Here is a 15784-nt window from a genome sequence, read left to right as displayed (position 1 = left end):
TTTTTGTGGCCTAATTTGTCTTAATTGACGTTGTTTTCCACAAAGACTTAATTTATTATTTTTGGATTTAAACGTGATTGTTGGGCAATGTGTGAAGTTGCACATTCCTATTTTACATTTCTGTCTGTTTGACGTTCATGCTCTGAATTACGGCGTTACTCACTGATTATTCAGTACTGGAGCAGTTTTTTCACAGAGTACCAATTTGAAAAACTACTTTTTACTTATTCTTCAGTCATATTACTCTAACGTAACACTACCTGAGTACAATTTTGGCTCCTTAACCCACTTCTGATGCCGACAAAAACGAGTTCGCATTGCAGACCGGAAGCCCCGCGTTCAGTTTCCAGTGGTGTAGCCTACTGGCAGTCACTGGAAGAACATTTGCACTTGTTTAACATAGCGATTGAAACCCAAACCTAACAGTTTTACGAAATGCAATTGATGTAAATCCAGACAAATATCATCGATCGCATTGCATTGCTTCTTTGTCCTACCACACCAGCAAATTGTTCCAACGGACGCACGTGCGGTTTAAATAATAAAAAGAAAAAATAGTCTTTGATGCGTTCCGTAACACTCAGAAATTAGAACATTTTAAATGGGCGAGCTTTCTGTCAAACTCCAGACAAAATATTTCACAAATAAAACACTAAATAATGCGACACATGGGAAACTTGTAATTCAAAGATTGGACATTGAAGGCAAAATTACACCGTGTGGGCGTCTGGGTTATCTTGTGGTGGTAGCAATAATATTTCCGACAGCTTCTGAAGGCATCATTAGGAATCTTGTTGTCTTCCGCGTTTACCTGAGGAAAGTTTGCGAAAAATGGCGCCAGTCGCTTAATACAGTAACCTAACTGCGAGTAACAAAGTGATTCCTACATTTTTAACGGATGTAGGGACAGGAAGAAATGAACTGTGGAGACAGATCAACTAAAATTTTAGTCAAACAAAGTCCGCCGAAAGTTTTCTTTTTCGCCTCGCTCCAGCTGTCTTTTTCTCGTCTACAATGGGATGCTGCAGCAGCACGGAGGTAGGTGAGCCTAAATGGAAAGAAAATCGACAATGTGAACGACAATAGCGACATCCGAATAGTGGGGCACGTCTGATGTTGTGCGCGTGTAACAATTCACGTCACTTTTTAGACAAAGGCAGCTTGTTTGGCCAGCACAGCCACAACTGCAGGGACTCGCAAACAACCATTGGGCTTGACACTGTCCCGTTCTCCCAGAACTAAAATAGTCGAGCAGAAGTTTCTGTCTGTTCATGTCTTGGCAGAGCAAACGTGACTGGAGCCCGCTGAAGGAGCGCAGTTGTACGGACATCCCATGGCTCATCATCTTCACACTCTTCTGCATTGGAATGGTATGTGTATGCTTGCTTAATAGATGGAACTTGGAAGCTTGTTTCTATTCTTGTGTCCTGAACAAACATCCAATCACTCACTGCGATTGCCGTAAAAACAATCAAGCTAAAGACAAGAGGAAACTCAAGACCTCTCTGCTTCAGACTGGAGGCTTAGAAATGATGATTGCCTCGTGGGTATACGATGGTCATATGGTAAATTAAAGTCTTAGTCTTTTTCTAATTGTTCTTTACTTGCTCGTTTGTTTTTTAACCTGTCCCGTTCGACTGCTTAGTCATGCAGTATGCATGTGCAACAAGGAGAAGTTTGTAAACTTTTGTTGTTATACAGTATGTATTGAGATGTGTCTTCATTGCAAATGCAGTTGGGCAGAAGGATGTTTTGAATCAGGTGTCACCAATGTGATGTTCGCGGGCACCAGGTAGCCCCCCATATCTTCTAAAAATAGTGTGCTGTTTTGTTTTTTTTTTGTATGTTATTTGAAAAAATTAAATATCTCCACTTATCAGTACGTTGCATCAAATATTTCTTCTTCTTTTTAACTCAAACTGATGTAAATTTGGTTATAACAATAAACGAGGGAAAGTAGCATAGGTCAAAGGTCAGTATCATAGCACATGACCAAATCATAGCGTTTGGGGAGAAAAGCTAGTGAGAGAAACAACGATGAGGAGATGATTTAACCTTAAATTCATGTAGCAAATTTGTTACAGATGAAGTGAGTATCAAACTGGTAGCCCTTTGCATTAATCACTACACAAGAATTAGATGTCTGTTTCAAAATGTTGGTGACCCTTGTTTTAGAGCTGGGGTGTCAAAATCCGGTCGACCAGGGCTGCTACCCTACATGTTTTAGATGTTTCCCTCCGCCAACACACCGGATTCAAATGATCAGGATTGTTATCAGGCTTCCCCACATCTTGTCAATGAGCTGATCATTTGAATCAGGTGTGTTGGAGGAAGTACCAGAAACATCTAAAACATGCAGGATAGTGTCCCTCAGGGACCGGATTTGGACACCCTTGTTTTGGAGGGTACTACAAACACAGATGACAACACAGAAAACAAAAGAGAACAACAACAGTATAATGGCAAGTTACAATAACCTTACATAGGAGTAGCATTTTATCAACTGGTACATAATGTACTTGTGGACTGGGAACAAAGTGCTATAACCTGTGAAGAAGGGACGTAACTAGTTGCAAATAGGACAGGATCAGGTAGGAATGGACATTGATCACCCCGGTAAAGAGTTTGCTTGAATAGGAGAGGTCAATCAAGGAAGATTATGTAATTATAAGGTCCGTGTCAAGTAATTGGAGCGGCCTCTGAGCAAACAACTAAATCCCATCGGCTTATATCTTGGGAGCTAGCGAATCAACTTCTTGCACATTCGTAATCATCCAAGTTGCCATGCATGCAGGCACAATTGGGATATTGGGAAAAATCCCTAACTGGTAATCTTCCATTATTATGTGCTTGACACAGGTTTGTATATGTGGCTTCACCATCGCCACAGGAGCCGCCTCGCGACTTATATCGGGATACGACAGCTACGGCAACGTCTGTGGTCACAACAACACCAAGATCCAGGACGTTGAGCTCAGTGGCCGGAACATGCTTGAAAATAAGTGGGTCACTTACACACACTCAACATCCATCTCCGTACCATCTTTTCAAGCCCAACCTGCAGCCTATCCGTCTTTTAACACATCACGTGTTTATTTAGACAATTTGACAAAGCATCACCCTCCTAAAATAATGGCCTAAGTAACTTTTTCCGAAAGTATGGAAAACTGAAGCAAAATCTGATTACATTATTTTTATGACTAATTTCTTCTCACGGGTAGAATTGGATCATCAATTAAGAATGTAGTCAATTTTAGCAATGTTGGACAGCATCCTGAGATGATTTTTAAGGTCCTCCATTTTTTTTGTATGACTGACGATATACATGATGCCTGAAATCCCTGAAAGTGCTTGAAATAACACCTACTGTAGAACCTGAGGTGGAACATGATCTATGCTGCGATGACGATCAACTTAGAAGTGGTTCAAATATAGATCTCTGCCCACCCCACCAATAGGAAATATTGGAAATAATCAGGAGCAGCATGGTGGTTTAGCACTTAGCAAGTATGTCTGAGTTTGAATCCCATCTCCGTTTTCCTGTGTTGAGTTTGCATGTTCACCCCGTGTTTGCGTGGGTTTTCCCCAGATACTCCAGCCTCCTTCCAAAACATGCACGTTGGGATAGTTGAGGACTCTAAATTACCCATAACTGTGAATGTGATTTGATGTTGGTCAATATTTGCCCTGCGACCCTAACAAGGACAAGCACTATAGAAATGGATGGATGAAAATAATAGCTATTCATCTCTTCCAGAGTTCAAACTGTCTACATCATGAAAGCGTTTACCGTATAGACAGACAGTGCTTTATATATTAACGGTTGAATGCACATAGGCATGAACTTATGAACAGTTAACCTTTGTATCGTAACTTAAAAACAACAAACTTATGTACCGACCCTGAGCCTTTACATAAACAGACAACATACAGGGAAAGTAGCGAGGGAGCGGTGCTGAACGCAATGACACTTTTTTACATTCTTACCTGTTATGCAAGTTTAACAAGAAGTTAGCTCATGTATGTTAAAACTTAAAAACAACACTGTGTGTGCTTATTTAAAGCTTGAATTCCAACAATGATCCGGGGAAGTATAGAATCATTTCTAGTTGTAAAGCAGCCCTCGGGACATCATGCTTACTTGTGTCTTCTTGCTAACATTCCTCACATATCTGAATGAAAAGGCAAATGAGATTAAAGAACAGATCTAATGTTTTTATACTTTCTCAGGAAGTAGTTCAAGGTTGTGGTCTTACTCTTCATTACTGTGAATGGTAAGGTTCCAGCAGCATTGAGCTTACTCGTCCAGTGTTACTCAAACAATGGTGCATGCTTTATTGAGGCTTGATTTTCCACCAAGCCTTTTCTGGTACAATGAGCCAACTGTGCAGCGGGGCAGCAAATGTCACAGTTTTTTATTTTCTTCCCTCACGAAAAGTCCAGACTTGCATTCTAATGCCCTAACGGGCTCCTGTTTTAATCAAAGGCAACTGTCTGTTTATACTGTATTACAAAAAAAACAAATTAAACAGAAAACTAGATGAGGTAGCCGCTCATTGACATTTTTTGTTTGTGTGTGTCTCTCAGGTATGTATTCTTTCTGGACCCATGCAACATTGACATCATAAACAGGAAGATGAAGAGTGTCGCTTTGTGCGTCTCCAAATGTCCTGTGACTGAAATGAAGACCTATTACGATTTAAAGCAGTTTGCACTGACTAATGGTGAGGGGAAAAAAAAAACAACACAAATTGTGTTGGTTAAGTTTTTAGTTGAAGTGCAGCCAAAAATGACAGTGCCTTATCTTCGTGAAGCATTGCATGTTAAATAATTGATTCTAATTGGAACGTATGTTTATTTGATGGATTTAGCGCTTTTATGCTAGGTTCAGTATTATGTGAAATATCAGGTAGCATCACGTGTCTCGCTTTCTTTTATTCGACATGCAACCATATAAACTATACACTCGGGTTGCTTTGAGCGGCGAGGAGGAGGGGATCCTCCGACAGATGGAAGAAAAAAATAAGTTTGAACATCGCTAGTCAATCTGCTGACCGGTTGTTTGTGTTACTACTTTGGCTAATACTAAATGCTATCTTGGTTGACAGTTCAACAGCTATAAACAAGTCAATGTATTCACCATTATCCAACCTTTTGGTTTCGCTCTTGGCAGCTATTGGAAGATGACTGATTGTGTAGTTTACCTCGCACTCCCACATTATAACATTGAAAACGCGCCGCCAGAAACGCTCAGCTTGCGTTCATTCGGATTATTTTATTCTAGCATTAGGCTAGTAGCACTACATTTCCCATAATTTGTTGACACGAAAGCACAAAGTGGTTCTAGTTCTGGTATGACGAAAACATCTTCACCTGACAGCGATTGGATGCAGATGAGAATGAGAACACGTACATGAATGTGAAAGTAAATAGGAATGAATTTAACTTTACATTTACCTCTCAGTCGCACAGACCACAATGATATTGTCCCACATTGTAACATTGGAAACTCACTGACATAAAGGCTTATCTTGTGTTTGGTCTGACCGCAGCGTTAGCGAGTAGGACTACATTTCCCAAGATTCTTAAACAGAAGCAGGAAGTAGTACTTTAGTTTCAATATGATGAAAACATGGAAGCCCGCCAGCGATTACATTCGGATGAGAATGATAACGTAACCGTAATATAATGGAATTTGAGTTAAAGATGCCAAAATGAAAAGCTGACATCCATCCATACATAAGTCCATACACACTGTCAATTTTTGAGAATATTAAAGGATTTTAAGTATGGTCCGAAAAGTATGGTATTTTGATCACGTCTTTCTCTTAAAAGGATCTGCACTCTGCACATATGATATCAGTCCAGCAAGATACCCAGGCCACTCTGATCGATTTACTAAATGTCCAAAGCTCCCTGTTCCTCCAAGGTAATCAAGGTTTTAATGTTTTACTTTCATTCAGCTGCTTATACCATTTTTTTTTAATTGCACTCTTTCTCTGCTTCAGTAAATCAGTGCCACTGTTCCGCCGTTGCATACCAGCGGACGTCGGCTGCTATGCGGAATTGGCCCTTTCCTTTTTCACATTCATTAGTGACAACAATGTTTTCCGCCGAGTCGTCGCTGGAGTGATGGCCAGCAAGGACATCATTCTGGGACTTTGTGTACTGTCCTTAGGTGAAGCACGCACACGTCCACATTCATGCTATCAACTGGCTTGCAATGCACACCTGACTGCATACATATGACAGACATAATCCGTTCTTCAAAACAATTATGCTTTCCGCTACATTCTATTTCTTTTCAATTCGTTAAAATGAATTTGTGCATGTAATTTAGATTGAGTGAATTGTATTGCTGAAATTTTACTAAGCAGCCATATTTTTTGTTCATCGCACTCATTGGGCATCACTGGTACCTAAAAATCCTTTTAGATGCACACTGAGCTGAAGTCTCGTAAGATTTGTTCACCTTGCATGACATTATGCATAGGGCTTTGCACGACTTTTTTTAAATGGAAACTCTTGATAAAAGCTGAATCAACACTGATGATGTGATTGAATTTTTCAGCACAATGCTATAATTTGCGAGAATACTATGCAGTAATTTATATTCACAGACAACGGACACCTCATACAACAAATTTACACAGAACATATATATTAGAGCACAACAGCATCGGCATGGGCTTGAAGTACGCCCCCCCTTTCACGTAATGATAGCCAAACAAACAAAAAATCTTCTTGCTTTGTGTGCTTGTTGCTGGGACAGCCAGGTAACATTTGCACAACGTGGCCAAATGGGAAAACCCAGCACAACGAGTTCTGCATGGAGGACATGTGCCGTGTTTGCAAATATTCATGGTCCTCTGTGTGGTGGAATAATTCACCGCTCTCCTTCTACATTGTTAGTGATTGCCATGGAGTTGTTTTGAAATCCCGTTTGAGCCTTTGCTTTTCCCCCACTTCCCTCATTCTCCCTCACTTCCAAGACAATTTCAACCAATGAAGGTGACAGACTAATTTTATTCGGCACACTCACTCATCTGTTGTCGAAGTGGCTCTGCCTCCACCTCAAGCCAAAAACAAGCAATTAGCGGCTAGTCGACATCGCGCTCTAAATTGTATTTGTAATTGTACTTGGAGGTTGCACTAGAGCTACCAAAGTTGAGCCATGCTTGTTACATCCATGGTGTTTTTCTGTGTTTTCCATTATTTGAAATGTGCAGAAACTTTTGTTTTTTGTTTGATGCAGTTCTTTCCCTGATCATGATGGTCGTCATCCGTTACATCTCAAAAGTGCTGGTGTGGATTCTCACTATTCTAGTTGTCCTTGGCACTCTAGGTAACCTGTCAGCGCATACTTTTGTGATCCTTGTATTAATTGAAAAAAAAAAAAAAAAAGGGGAGATGGCACAAATACATTAGAGTATAACAGTGGGCGTGCAACTTTTTTTGCAGGGGGAACAGGCGTCCTCTGGTGGCTGTACGTGGACCACAGGAACGCCCTCAATAACAATACTGCCTCTGTCTTTGGGAAAGAAGTGGCAGCCGATAATGTGAAGGCGCTCCTCGTGTATGCCATTTGTGCCACCGTTTTCACGGTATGTCAGGACACATTTAGTTGGTGCTTCAAACACGTGAACGCTCAAACACGGGAAGCCAAAGAACACAATTAGCCTTGCTCTTTCCATCTTTGGATGTTTTTATGTGAATGGCAGTTTCATAATATAGAGCAGATAATTTTGTTTAGTTTTGCCTTTCACATTTTTCACTCCAAATGATCAGTACAACAACAAGTCTTTGTGCCACTTATGGATGATAAGTGTTGAATCAGTTTTCGTACACAAGAGGGATTTTATATTACCATTCTTAACTGTCATAAAAGTGCCAACCATGATGACACTGGACAAAAGCATCGGGACTTGAAATCTTCTCACATCGAGGCTCCTTTGTGTACAGTAGTTAAGACAGAGGCGAATAATGATGATAATTTCCTATATTAATAATTCATGCGATTAATATACCACAAATTATGATCCCAAAATCATTTAATGGCATTTCAAATAATTGGCTTGCAGTTGGGTTGATTAAAAAAAGAAAGAACAAGACGTACTGGATTCATGCATGTACATTCACTTGTAGGAAAGACTGGCTGTAACTTCCACTAATAATTTAGTCTAAACTTAGCTTCTCCCCGAGACACAAAGCTTACCACTCAGTATTCCTATTCCAGGAGACGGGGCTTAGGCAGTATCATATGGCATCTTAGGGCATTTCAGAAAGAGCACACAAACGTTGTTTTTTTTTTACGTGAGTTTTTCAGTAAATAGCTACAGCTACTAATAGCTATGCAAATGACATGCGAATATGCAGAGAATTAATTTGAGTGAAACATAAAAGCCACTACAATGTAAAGAACAAGCCAAACCCACATGCGGTCAGTCAAGTCTCTCAAATAGTGGGGTTGCGCAGTCAATGCCCTGCTGAGTGTTTTTTGGTCTTTGACCCTGGGGAATAGGCCTGTTCGATTTTGCCTAATAAGAAAATCCCGATTATTTTCTCTCAAACCCGATTTTACGATTACGATTTCTTTGTGAAATAAAAAATAATGAACAATGAAGTATTTTGAATGTCTTTTATTTAAACTTAATTTTTCTTTCTTTGAACTCAAAATGCCAGTCAATTTAACTTAATACACACAGAACAATCCATTGGGGTTAACAGCATCTTACTTACACAATAGATTTCAGATCTGTTCTTAATTAAACCAACAATGAAAGAAGAAAGTGCATATACCATCTGAAACGAAATCATCAACATGAGAGAAGGTAGACGGTCAACTCTGTAAACCACAGCAAGTCATTTTGCCAACCAGCTAGTGACTAGCCTTTCACCTTTCTCCCTGGTCTTACTTAAACATAAATCAATGATTAGTGCAAAACTGTCACTCAATAATACAATGCACTGTCAAGCTTAAGTACGGATGCATAGTCCGACTGGACTAGAGGTCCGTTGTAGAAGAGAAAAAAAGGGACGACTTTCAGACGTTGAGTTACTTGCTCACGGGTTGTACATGCGGGGCAGACACTACATATCTATTTTTGCCCGATTTATTAACTTAACACTCACTTGCCTGAGCAAATAGCAGAATCGCCGGTATAGCCATAGATGTTGTCGTTGTTTCGGACTGCACGCTCGTGTCAGGAAGCGTAAATTCAGAGGAAACTACGGTGGCTTTGATACACCAAAAATAACAAAATCGAACGTGCCGATTTGAACGTTTTTAACATCGTTTTATCCAGAAAATTCGGTTTCGGTTCAAAAAGCAGCCCTACTGGGGAACATGCATTTTTTTTGCCATACCAGAAAAAGGTGTACCGGGTATTTGCACATCCACAACAGTAGTTGGCAATTGCACTCTCATATATTGATTTTTTTGGCTTCAGGGATGTTGATGCTTTTCAAATATTTCCTGTTGCAGACTAAAACAATGTTAATAATATTATTCCATATTCTAAGTTGATCTAAAGTTGATCTGAGAAAATAATTGAGAAACACAGGGTTAATCCTTTGATGCTTGCTAACGTGAGCTCTCGAGAGTTCATACTTGTCACAACCGCGTCACACATGCTTGACGTTGAAGCGTCTTTTGGAAAAAGTGTCGCAAAAAGCCTGCATTTTTGGGGGGCAGGCAGCCATTTGAGAAACATTGTTTTTATATAGGCATTTCAGAAATTACTTTTTAGGTCCAAAGTTGCAATGAGATAATGTCTAAGGCTTGTGGAACCCACTTTCTCTCTTCCAGGTGGTTCTCCTGTTGATCATGGTCTTCTTGAGGAAGCGCGTGGCTCTCACGATTTCTCTGTTCCACGTGGCTGGAAAAGTGTTCATCCATGTTCCCTTGCTGGTCCTGCAGCCTTTCTGGACCTTCCTCTGCCTTATGCTCTTCTGGGTCTATTGGTTGGCAGTGTTTCTCCTCCTTGGACTTTCAGGTTGAATGGAGCGACCTTTTTGTCACTATTCACATCAAGCATAAATGAGCATTTGTTTCGTACATGTACGGTGCATTAATTTTATATGCTAGGTAAGTTCACCGTGAGGCCATTTCTAACTTCCAAGAAGTTAGTTTTGTGACATTTTGTCCTGATCTCGTGGCACAATTTAACTCCCACATCCGGAATCTTGTGCCAGTCTCGTGGTGTGGGAGGACTGAGTCAAAGAGCCGTTTCTCTTCTCATCTCCCACTTCTCTTTTCAGTGGTGCAGTTAGCTCATTATTATTCTCAGTAAAGTTTGACCACTGAGCTGCGCAAGTCAACTCTAAATAACTCAATTGATGTTCTTACAGTACTGGAACATCTTTGTTGGTGAATCAAACCGGAATGAAAATGATAAGGGAAGGCCTTATAAGGCTAGTCGTCTGTAAATCACGATAGTGGACTGCTTGATTTTCTCAAAAATAACAGTGCACATTTCTTCATCGGTGTTAAAACAAGGAACTAAACAAAACCAAGACACGATAAACTGTTATCATGAGTCGTAATAGAAAAGAGCCATGGTTAGGAGTCAATCATATATAGAGATGCAGCTCAATAAATTTGAATGTTATAGTAAAGTTAATTTATTTCAGTAGTTCAATTCAAAAAGTGAAACTTTTATCTTATACAGATTGATTAAACACAGGAAAATGTTTTTTTTTTAAATTATTTTATTTATGTTAATGTATTGTAACGTCTTCCAAAGACACTACGTCAGATGTTAGTTTAGTTATCTCCTTTTTATTATTATAACACGGCTACTGTGGACCGTAGCCGACGCCAACTACAGGGCAACAAGCGTTCCGTCATTAGCACACACGGATGTCCCCTCTTGCTCCGGTCCGGTCTCTCCTCTCACTCGCACGCCCCTCCCATCCAGCGAGTCGTGTGATGCGTTTAAGAAACTCGGAAACAACACCACTCAGCAAAACACGTCACCACGACAATACAGATAACACAATTCGTTTTTTTATACCAAGTATTTTGACGTAAATTAAAGTCCGACTTAGACCGAAATTCGGGTTAAAACGCCAGCGTAGGAACGGAACTCGAGGACTGTCAGCTATGGGCATGTGAAGCCCTTTGAGACTTTCCTGTGATTAAGGGCTATACAAATAAATTTAACTTGACTTGACTTCCTGGCATCAATTTTTCTTAGAATAGTGACATTTGTTTTTGTTAGCTGTAAGGCATAATTATCAAAATGATGAAAGAATAAAAATAAACTCATGAACTTACTTACTCTGTGAAGTGAATCCATACAAATTTCACATTTTCTAATTGAATTACTGGGCAACTCAGTAATTTCCCACAATATTGTAATTTATTAGGATGCACCTATAAACGAGTACATTTTTATTAATATGTTAGTTGATCACAGTCAAATAATTTTTAGGTTGGTGAAAGTCCACACATGATAAGTAAACATACGAGTACTGTATACTCTTATTGACCACAATAGTAGGTACAGCTGTACAATCTAATCAAATTGAATTCAAGAGCGATCTTTGTAAAAATAATGCTATTTTTTAAAATGTTGCTATCATATAGGTATTACTTTAACCATTTTTAAAACAATAACAATGTATAATTATTGTGGCTAGTCCACATAAGTGTAAAACCGCACTGCATCATGCCAAAAGCCTTCTAGCCAAAAACATTTTGCTGACTTTATCTGTCAACAAGGTCGATGAATCAGATATAATCCAACTTTTTACCTCCGCAGGAAGTCCAGTGAAGAAGAACTCCACGAATATGGTGGAATATCCAATGAACGGACCCGCTCAGTACTTGGTCTGGTATCACGCAGTGGGTCTCATCTGGATCAGCGAGTTCATCCTGGCCTTTCAGCAGATGACCATCGCCGGTGCTGTCGTCACCTACTACTTCACACGGTAAAGACAAGTCATAGTCTGATGGGCTTTATTAGTATAATATCTGTATAGGGTGCATTACATGCACAGTATGTATGGTGACGTTTTGAAGGGAAGCATATAAAGTGCATTGGGGGATTGCTATTCTATATCAAATGTAATTTTGAATGATGGATGGTGAAAATCTACATTCTTATTCAAATCTCAGTGTTCTAGTGGCGTTGCCATTAGTGCCAATAAAAATCAGTAAGAAATGACACAAACCTCGTATCGTGGAATACAGTTCATTCTGTGATGTTGATTCCCTTTTGGCCAAAACGCGTCTATTCATGAAAATTCATGTACATTGAATGAATCCGAGCCCATCTCAAATTGTCGCCAGCGTATTGTGTGTATCACATGGATGTAGTTGGTGCAAGGTGAGTAAATCAAAACACAAATACTGTACATTTTTGGACTTCTTATTCAAATGGTGTATCCAAATTTTGGAGAGGGAAAACTGAGAAATGGCTAGATTGAGGGTGACACAGGAGTGGATTTTCACTCCCGTACCATCCGACTCCCACTGAAAAAAAATTACCATCCCGTTTCACTCCCAGACCATAGTTAAGAAAAAAAAAAGCCTCTCCCGTCCCATCTTGGTGAAAACCACTCCCATCTTGTCCTGCTCCTGTTGAGAATGACTTCCACTCCTGTATGGATCCCATTATGGAGGTCAGCTACTGAAGTTGCATTTTAATTATTTCTTGTGTCCGATCTCGTCACGGACTCTCGTGCAACATTTTTTTTTCTACTGCTGAACCAACAGCAATTTTTGCACTTTTGCATTGACTCAATATATTTTTGCTAAATAATTTGAAATAAGAACTTTGTTTGCAACTAACAGCGGCTTTTTATACAACTTTAAAAAAAGGAAAACGATGTGTGTGTGTGTCAATGTTTTTTTTACTAGCCACCATCCATATTTTCATAGTTGCTCTTCTGCAGGAATAAATCCAACATGCCGTCCACTCCCATCCTGTCCGCAACGGTTCGTACCCTCCGCTACCATCTCGGTACTCTGGCTAAAGGCTCCTTCATCATCACGCTGGTCAAGATTCCTCGTCTCATCCTGACATACATCCATAGCCAACTCAAAGGAAAAGTGAGCCTAACCAGGAAATGGGAAGGAAAAAAACAACTAATTTTAAAATCATGAGGTTACATTGGTGTCTTTCACAGGAGAATGCGTGTGCACGCTGCATGCTAAAATCCTGCGTTTGCTGTTTATGGTGTTTGGAGAAGTGTCTGGCATACTTGAATCAAGTAAGTGGAAACCAGTAACAGTAGTATTTGGGCAGGGTGAAATGACCTTAAAAAACTTTTTTTTTCTTCTTCCTTCCCCTTATTGTTTTTTCCCCAACAATAACTTGCGTCAACTTCAATAGAAGTAAATAATAATGTATTGTACTTCCTCATGGAAAATGTCCTAAACATGTATCCATGAGTCTTAATAAATGAACAATTTGAAATTATAGTTAAGCTATAAATGCTTGGCTGGTTGACATGACTTGTCAAATAGCAACACCGCACCACCTCAAGCGCTCTCATAGCTCTTTTCTTCTGTGGAGTTGTACAGGTGAGGCAAGGTGACCTCGGCAAAACATGTCCGGCTTGGCACACATACCTCAGGTCGAAAGTTGTCAAAAACTCACATCGATAAATCACATACAGTAGTGTATAATTGGCTACCATGTATTTGGCAATGTTCAGCACTATTGACTCTGATTTCTTTCCATTGGGCAAAACATTGTTGAAACAATTCCCCTCATGTTGTCTGTTTCTTAGCAGGAATCAATTTGCAAGTCACTTTTTTGAAAAATAGTCGCAACATTTTTGCAATTGTTACCGGTAGTACCTTCTCTGTTTATACCTATATTGTTGTGTGCATGTCAGCAGAGACATGCTTCAAACTGTGGAAGCTGCTTAAAAGAAAAAAAAAATGCCCTGCCTTGACTTAATTTCTGAAATGGATCAATCACCCAGCCCTAGGCAAAAAACATTACATGGACATTGCATGACTTTAATGACTTAACCCTATGTGCGGTTGAGCAGAATGCTTATACAGCCACAGCCATCAACAGCACCAGTTTCTGCACATCAGCTCGTGATGCTTTCGTCATCCTGGTGGAGAATGCCGTGCGAGTAGCGACCATCAACACCGTGGGCGACTTTGTGCTCTTTTTGGGAAAGGTACTGAAGCCCTCAAAAATGACTACACCCTTATTTATTTTCAAAATATTTTATTAGCTCTTTTCATGGGATAACACTAAAGAAATGACTGGTTTGCTACAGTGTAGTAAGCTTGTCTAACAAGTGTAAATTGACTATTCCCTCAAAGTAACTCAACACACAATTATACGCTGCAACAAAGGTGAGTACACCCCAACATGAAAATGTCACAAGTGGGCCTATACATCCATTTTCCCCTCCTGTTCTCATGTGACTCGTTAGTGATACAAGATCTCAGGTATAAAAGATACAAAAAAATATGTGAGGCGTGTGCTCTCTTTTATTAATTCCCTGCGTCGCTCTGGCTTTCCGCTGTGCCACCCTGACTAATCTTCTGTGGTGTCTGCATGACAGGTGCTCATCGTGGCCTGCACGGCGTTCGCCGGCGTGCTGGCGTTGAACTACCAGCGAGAGTACACCGTGTGGGTCCTGCCCCTCCTCATCGTTTGCGTGTTTGCCTACATGGTGGCCCACTGTTTCCTCTCGGTGTTTGAGAATGTGGTGGACGTCCTCTTCCTTTGCTTTGCCGTCGACAGCAAGTACAACGACGGCAGCTCCGGTCGGGAGTACTTCATGGACAAGACCTTAATGGTACCAGCACTGCCATAGTCTGATAAATTTCTACTTATCTTTTTTCATGGAAATGTCATAGAAATCTGCATTTTTTTGTTTTGTTTTATTTTGCCAGGAATATGTTGAGAACAGTAAGAAAAGCGGCCGTTACAAGCCAGAGGACGGAAGTGGACGAGAGATGAAGCCCATGGTGAGTTCCAAAGTGTCATTCAATTAGAGTGTGAGCTCCTACATGGTTATTTGAGTTAACTCGAATGAATTAATTTAACTTTTTTTTGTTTGTTTTGCAGACGTGAGAAGGGACGCTAGATAGATGGAGAAAGACATAACCAAGAAACATATTAATAAGTCTGTCAGAGGTTTCCTTGTTTTGTTTTAATGACACTAAACTTTGGGGCTGTGTTCTAAATCTTTCCAATGTTTTTCTTAAACCCCCAAAACAGGTTTGATTTTGTTTTAAAACTCACCGACAACCAGTTTAACATGGTTTAACATGTTTGGTAACTAAACAAAAGCCGGTGTACATTTTTCAGCTTTGTAATAACTGTGTGACTGTTTGTTATTTGTTTTTTGTACTTCAAATAAAGCAAGGTTTCTTGTGATCTGTGATGCACAGCCTTTCTTCCTAAATTGTACACCACCCGTCCGAAACAGCAGGGGGCAGAAATGCATTGAAGTTAAATGAGCAATGCATACTGTACTGTATGTCAGAATAAGTCAAGTTAAAGCCTATGATAAAGATATAAAAGTGCATTTCAATAAATGACAATAACATGGAGAGCTTTTTTTCCCATATTTCAATTCAAAAAATTTAACTCATGCAATGTATTCACTGCACTCATTGAATCAGATTTTATTTTTCATGATTTTGAGGAGTATGCAACAAAAACCCAGCATTTAATATCTCAAGAAATTTGAATCTTACGTCACAATCACATGATTATTGTATAATAATGTGGTAGGAATTGACCTTGTGAAAACTGCAACAAATCTTTTGTAATGCAAGAAACTGGAAACTATTCTAGAT

The 15784-nt window shown here is 39.8% G+C and overlaps 1 protein-coding gene across 1 annotated transcript; it reads left to right on the top strand.

Annotated features, from left to right (window-relative positions):
- Positions 1-351: 351 nt before the first annotated feature.
- Positions 352-15359, top strand: slc44a1a (solute carrier family 44 member 1a). The gene is made up of 16 exons (XM_086032270.1): positions 352-1038; positions 1284-1370; positions 2860-3002; positions 4588-4724; positions 5836-5929; positions 6009-6178; positions 7256-7345; positions 7462-7604; positions 9809-9995; positions 11766-11934; positions 12901-13057; positions 13135-13218; positions 14008-14145; positions 14539-14775; positions 14873-14947; positions 15048-15359. Exons 1-16 carry the CDS (start codon positions 1015-1017, stop codon positions 15051-15053), a joined length of 1941 nt encoding a protein of 646 aa, XP_085888396.1. The 5' UTR covers positions 352-1014; the 3' UTR covers positions 15054-15359.
- The last annotated feature ends 425 nt before the right edge of the window (positions 15360-15784 follow it).

This window comes from Filicampus tigris, chromosome 6 (assembly GCF_054856515.1).
Source record: "Filicampus tigris isolate MCC_2025a chromosome 6, RoL_Ftig_1.0, whole genome shotgun sequence".
In the NCBI taxonomy this organism is placed as follows: Eukaryota; Metazoa; Chordata; class Actinopteri; order Syngnathiformes; family Syngnathidae; genus Filicampus; species Filicampus tigris.
The sequence above is the reverse complement of the archived record's forward strand: the minus strand, read 5'-3'. Positions and strand labels throughout refer to the sequence as shown.